The sequence below is a fragment of the Zingiber officinale genome, chromosome 1B (assembly GCF_018446385.1).
Source record: "Zingiber officinale cultivar Zhangliang chromosome 1B, Zo_v1.1, whole genome shotgun sequence".
Lineage (NCBI taxonomy): Eukaryota > Viridiplantae > Streptophyta > Magnoliopsida > Zingiberales > Zingiberaceae > Zingiber > Zingiber officinale.
Window position 1 is genome coordinate 54,431,194 of NC_055986.1, and position 7,105 is coordinate 54,438,298.

Genomic DNA, 7,105 nt, shown 5'->3' on the forward strand with positions numbered 1-7,105 from the left:
TTTTTTTTCGGATCTCGTCAAGAGAACATTGCGCTTTATGGATTGTCCGCTTACGGTATGGCTTGCATTCGCACGCACTGGTAGAAATTGCTGGGCACGTCAATAATAATTATACTTGATATTTAGTAAAAAAAATATTATTTCACCTCTAACCGCGTTGTGCGAATTGCTCATACATGTTCAACTCTAGCAGTCGCTCGCACCTTCACTCACATAAAAGTTTTGATGGTTAAGAGTCGTATTAGAAGTTTAGAAAGAATGGGCCTTAATTGGGATTTTTTCCCCAGGAGAAGTGACATTTTCGAAATTCCATGAGGTACCGAATTTATCGTCTAACATATACCGTTTTAATTGTAACGGCCACTTCTTTTGTAGCATAAGCCGGCTGGCCCTGCGATTTCTGAGACATACGCCAAATCAAACCCTAATGATCTCTGCGTGCACTTCCCGCTTCCATTCCATGCCTTCTTCTGCAATCGCCAAAAGAGGTGAGCAACCCTAAGCCTACTCTGGCGATCGGGGAACAAGGCCTTTCAGTGTTCGAGAGCCATGGCGAGGCTTCTCCGTCACGCTTCTTTAAGGCGAACGCTATGCGCATTAGAGGTCCTTTTCCTTATCCAAACAATCGCTTCTCTTTATATTTTAGAGCGTAAAACTATCAAGGCTTGATTTTGCACCTTGAAGCCCTCCCTTTTTTTTGTTAAGTGTCAATCTTGCTTTATTTCTGATATACGTCTGCACCTAAAGCATTCATTTCTAGTAACGATGACTTTATAGAGCAAATTCCAACACAAAGAGAAGCATGGAAAAAAAATCTTGGTTTTCACCAAGTGTTCCTAGCTTGGCTACTTTTAGCAGCACTAGTTTGCATGAGAGTGAGTTATGTTGGAATTTGCATATCAGGGCATGCAACAGTTAATCCACCTGTAGAGCCAACCACCAAGTAATCCCTTTCATTGGACAACATACCATATGAGGCTAAATTAGGATGTCATGATACTACCATCAAGTCCCACTCCTTGTAACAGGAAATAGTTCCTAATGAGTGGTGGAATGGTAACTTGTCCACCAAAAGCGACACTTTCCAATTAGAATGCTTCTCACCATGTGTAGGAGATTAGATATATTAACTTGATAGACTCGATCAGTGATTGAAAATGCGTAGGTTCAAGTTAATGATATGGTTCACCTATTAAGGCATATAAATCTTGTTCACTATCATATAACCACGTATGTGAGACTAACTAGATATGTCACAAAAAATTATTTATAACATGCCAAGTCAAAATCATGTGTTTGATCTGTGACAAATTTTCGTGAATTAATGCTGAATCTGCAGACATGGAAATTGGCATAGTTAACATGTGAGATTATATTTAGTTCTCAGTCCCACAGTAAGGAGAAGAGTTGACAGTGTAGCATAGTTGGTTCAAGGAAAAATAGTTCATGGTTAGGAGGTCAAAATAGAACTGTCTTGTTTTTAAGAAATGCCAATCAAAAGATTATTCATATATACTAAAATAACCTAGACTGGTCCATCCATCTTGTTGTGTTTCTCAATCTTTTTATCTTAACTGATGCCTAAGAATGTTTGTACTTGCAGATACATGGAGATGGAACTGGAGCATCTTCTTTCCAATTTTGCAAATTTTCCTCTCAAGGTTAGTTAGCTTTCAATGTTTCTAAATTTGAATATGTTCTTGTATGCCAGTATACGCCGCAATAATATGTGTTCATTAGTATAAAAGCTATTGTTCTTGCAAGTGATATTCCAAATTCCATCCATCTTAGCTTCAGAGGGTCTTATTGCATGAATAATGATTTTTAAAATCCTTATCTTTGACTTTTTCTTTGTTGAACACGCACTTTAGGTTCTTGTTTGTTGCTTTAGTTGTGACTCTTGTGTTCATTCTTTTTCCCTTCAATGCCTAAAAGCTTGACATGCTTAGAATCAAAGACCTCCTTGGTTGTAATCCATTCTTATAGTTTTAGTCTATGAGCTGAAGATTATTGATATTTATTTGGTTAGTCCTAATTCACAATGATTTCCATTTTAGCTAAAAAAAAGTCCAAGTTAGATGTATCTGACTGTGGCAAAGAAAACCAGTCTAAGAAAGACTTGGCTTTACAGCAAGCATTGGATCAGATTACAGCTTCATTTGGGAAGGGCTCAATCATGTGGCTTGGTCGTTCTCATGCTCCTAGTGAAGTTCCTGTTATATCTACAGGATCTTTTTTGTTGGATATGGCACTGGGAATTGGTGGTCTGCCTAAGGTATTTATTCATATTTGTGAAACAATTTTGTCACCCAAATTTTCCAACTGTTAGCTGAGTCATTAGATTAGGTGTATTGGATAATTGCTAGCATCTTCACTAATCGCTGTTGTAATAATAGAAGAAGTGGACTACAAGTTTTTGCCTGTGTGTTGTTTTTGACTTAATGAGTATCTTGTTGGTGCAATTACTTTATAATCTTTGCTTTTCTTGCTTTTCTATGTAAGAAATCATCTTTTTGCTGTGGCAAAGCTTTGAATGTCATGTTTGGATATTGGTGTAAATGTCGAATTCCACATACAGTACATACTGGTTCACTAACTACTTATAACTTACTTGTTCTTCACATACTTTATACTGCATAGTTTTCCATTAATTTATTCTTGCCTGGTGGTACATCTTGGTATGCATATTATTATTATCCATGCTTGTATCGCTATAATAGCTGGAAATTTTGATGTCATGTTAACATCAAAATATTTTTCTTTCATCTAATTTGAAGATAACTGATTAGTCTCTGATTATGTGAGGAAATTAATGCATCAAACTTGCAAAAACTTTTATGTATGGAACATGCAAACACACTTCTTATTAATTATTCAATTAATGACACTTAAGTTTCTGCTTTAACTTTCAGGTGGATTATTAATTTTTCCATCAATTTTTTTTTCTCTGCAGGGGCGTGTTGTGGAGATATATGGTCCAGAGGCTTCGGGAAAAACAACACTAGCCCTTCATGTAATTGCAGAATCTCAGAAGAATGGAGGTAATTTTGTTTGGTTAATTATTCTATCAATAGTGTTTGTAAGAATTGTATCCCATGCCATGCCATTATGTATTTCATCTTATGATTTCCTCTATTGTATTCACTAATTTGTATGATTTACAGGGTACTGTGCTTTCATAGATGCAGAGCATGCTCTCGATCCGGCAATGGCAAAGGCTATTGGTGTAAATACTCATAATTTGCTATTGTCACAGCCAGATTGTGGTGAGCAGGCACTTAGTCTTGTTGACACTCTTATTAGGAGTGGTTCAGTTGATGTTGTGGTTGTGGACAGTGTAAGTAGAAGTCTTTGAGATGTGCTTTTGTATTGTATCCCTTTAGGAATATTTCTTTTACCCTCTGAACTTATAGGCGGTGGATTCTGCATCTGCTTCTACTTATTTTTGATTGTCAACCTTGAGTTCTTTCATTCAATTAATTATCCTTAGATTCATTGTTCACATTAAATACCTCTCTGTGGTCAGAATTGACAGTTTTGTTTCAGATGGTATTAGAAAATTTGTAACTTGCCCCATCCTTGGTGGTAAAAATGGTTTTCAAGGATCAAATTAAGCTGTGTTTTATGCTTTTATTAATTTTAGATCTAGTTCATTTGGTTCCAAACTATTCTTGTACCATAATCTACTCAATTTCTATGACATTTGATCATATTTTTGGGCAAATATTTTGTACACATGCATTATTTTTATTGAAATATGTAAGCTACTGAAAATGCACTTAATGAAATATATAATATTTTTTGAAACTGAATCACTCATACCGTACCTGATATCCTTTTCCTTTAACCTTCTTTCTGATTTTAGGTGGCTGCCCTTGTGCCCAAAGCTGAACTTGACGGCGAGATGGGAGATGCTCATGTGGCCCTCCAAGCAAGGTTGATGAGCCAAGCTCTGCGCAAGTTGAGTCATTCGTTGTCACGGTCACAGGCAATTTTGTTGTTTGTTAATCAGGTATTTGTTTGTGAATTGACATGTTCAAATTAAGCTCCTTTGATTGATCTCACAAATGTTTCTTTTGTGGTAGCCTTTAAGAAACTTTTTAACCCTCTATTCCATCAACATATTGGTGTTTTTTCTTGAATTGCAGATTCTATCAATAAATGTGTGCACTATCAAAAATATTTTTTTTCCCAGTTGTGTTGGTAAATAGCAACGGGACTATGGGGTGTATTAATATAATTTGCTGCTGGCATGCTATAATCTATAGCATTCAAAATCACCTGAATGCCAGACCAACTTTGAATTGAAAAGATGATTACAGACTTGTTCAGTTGTGTTGAGATTTTTAGCTCTAATTTTGGAGGCATAGTTATGAGAATTAATTCAAAGTTTGATCATGTACTGCAATTCAACATCAACAGTGGTCAAACCTTCAGAGTAGCATTTGCAAAATCTAGGAATTGAAGACGCCAAAATTTTGTTGCCACCTGTTGAAACCATTTTTTCTATGCAAAACCAGTTTTCCTTAATTGTGGTTGGAAATGACATTGGTTTTCTATTTCTTCTTTGATGTGTGAGAAAAGGAATATTATTTCCAGTGAGATTTGTGATTCATTGCATCAAGTCTCTACGTCTGGATTATACTTTCTTATATGGCCTATTTATCTGTATCCTTGCCACTGCAGATTAGAGCAAAGATGAGCACATTTGGTGGGTTTGGAGTAACACAAGAAGTTACCTCGGGTGGCAATGCCTTGAAATTTTACGCATCTGTTCGCCTGAACATCAAACAGATTGGCTTTGTCGAAAAAGACAAGGAGGTAAATACAATTAAAGTAATACAATTTTTTTTTTTAATTTTTATTTTTTTGCAGTAGTCTGTATGTCTATGATCATTTAACTTTGAACTGGCTCTGAACAGAGCTTTTCTTGGTTTTCTTATATGCTTGAAATTTCATTTCATGGACACACTTGGTTGTAGGTGATATAACTTATTGATCCCAGTATGAGAAACCTTTGGTATTGATTCATCAATGGACCCTGCATGCCCCCAGAGCGTAGTTGAGTTGGTACCAAAGTGGTAGACTCACATCAATTGGCAATTCGAGTCACGGTTGCAGCAAATAACCCTCCCATTTAAGAGGTTGCTCAGTACCTGATTTACCTCCCTTCATCTTACCATCATCTCACCGTGGGGCTGGCGATGGGGCGCTTAGCATGAGCGTTATCACGTTTTGCATAAATCAATGGACCCCTGCATGAAGCATATTTTGATTTGCAACTTTCACAAATGTAGTTGCTGACATGGTTGCCTTTTGCAGATTATTGGGCGCAAAGTCTCCGTGAAGATAGTGAAGAATAAGCATGCCCCTCCATTTAGAACAGCTGAATTTGAGCTTGAGTTCGGCAAGGGGATCCGCCGTGAGTCCGAGTTACTTGAACTAGGACTGAAGCACAACTTTGTTACCAAAAGTGGTCTGTCTATGTATGGTTTCAATGGACAAAACTTCAGAGGAAAAGATGCTATTAAACACCATCTGTTGGAGAATGAAGCAGATAGGGAAGACCTAATTACAAAGCTGCGACAGAAGATTTTGCACGATGAGGCTGTCAAGAAGGTTGATCCTGACATCAACACTCAAAATAGGGAGGAGTCGGAAGAGGTCACCTCTGATACAACTGATGAGGAAATTGTTGTTGATGCTTGATGTCTCATTGTTATATAGTTTGATGCCATGGTAAGCTTTATTGCCCAATCAGAAAGATAGGCATTTTAGTAAAACCAGGATTTGTGGGGACATGTCACGTACCTCTACCGTCCTTTGTAAAGAATTGTTGAGCATTTAGTTCTCAAAAACTTCCAAAGATATATTGGCCCTGAAAGGGTTATCTAGCAAGTTGATCTGTCTTTGAGATTACGTAATGACCAATTATGTATTTTCCATTTCTTTGACAACTCATGTTTATGTTCCTTATTTTTGTTTTTCTTTTCTCTTGTATATTAATATTAGTTTTAAAAAGTATGAGGAAATGGTTGAACATGTTTGGAATTTCTGAAAGAGAATTGTGCTTTGCACGGTGCATTATTTTGACTGTTGTATGGAACACGAGAGCTGTTGTAACTGTTCTTTATGAACATAATTGGTGTAAATATTGGAAAATAGTGCAAAGTTAATTTGAAATAGATGTAGGTATTTCACCCTGCCTCCAGTAGTTTATCTGAGTTTAATTTTGGAAATAGTGCAAAGTACTTTTTGTTGGGTTTTCCAGCATGTTGAAAAGTATATATTCAGTTTGTTGCAGTGCCTCTTGTTGGATTTTGCCTGGTGGAAGTTTTTTTTTTTCCAATCACAACATTAAAATGATTAGGTTAAAATGTAAAGGTTATTTTATGGTCGTAGTAACGGAAGTGTATGATTTCTAATTTATTCATGTGATTTGATTTTTTTTAGTTGACATAAGATATCTAGATGATCAATATAGTTTCATTAAAAAAATTTTATCGGTCATTAGAATAAATTGACCGGACATTTTATAAGTTCAACATTTTTAGTTTAATCGTCTATTAAAAAAAATTTATCTGTTAATTTATTGAAGTTGAGATTCGATTTTTAGATGCTTAGAAATTGAGAAGATATTTTATCGCTTTATTATTATCCCGAACATACAATTTGAAAATTTTTATATAGTAGTAAATAGGGATGGAAATGGGTCGGGTTCGGATCGGATTTTATATCCTCCGTCCTCATACCCATCGGGTATAGGATCTTCGATGGGTATATCCATACCCATTAAATGATCGGATATCTTCTATAGTTATAATTTTTCTTCTTTTTATCCAACTATTATCATTCAACAAAAATATATTAAAATTAACAACCTGTTAAAAAATATATATATATAATTAAAAAAATAGATTAAACGTCTATATAGTCTCCTCCTAATATCAACAAAAATAGTAAGTTGATTTTAGAAAAAGAAAATTTTCTTTAATATATGTATATATATTATTTAATCGGGTATCGGGTATTGATAGTCCCTCCATACCCTCCTCCATTCAGGTCGGATGTCGGATCCTCCATCGAATTCGGGTGAAATTGTCAT

The 7,105-nt window shown here is 35.6% G+C and overlaps 1 protein-coding gene across 1 annotated transcript; it reads left to right on the forward strand.

Moving 5' to 3' along the window:
• The first annotated feature begins 314 nt into the window (after window positions 1-314).
• LOC121967100 (DNA repair protein recA homolog 3, mitochondrial-like) lies at window positions 315-5,976 on the forward strand. Its single transcript, XM_042517131.1, has 8 exons — window positions 315-603; window positions 1,604-1,661; window positions 2,058-2,275; window positions 2,954-3,041; window positions 3,165-3,337; window positions 3,866-4,012; window positions 4,687-4,821; window positions 5,323-5,976. The coding sequence occupies exons 1-8, from the start codon at window positions 550-552 to the stop codon at window positions 5,707-5,709; spliced, it is 1,260 nt and encodes a 419-aa protein (XP_042373065.1). The 5' UTR covers window positions 315-549; the 3' UTR covers window positions 5,710-5,976.
• The last annotated feature ends 1,129 nt before the right edge of the window (window positions 5,977-7,105 follow it).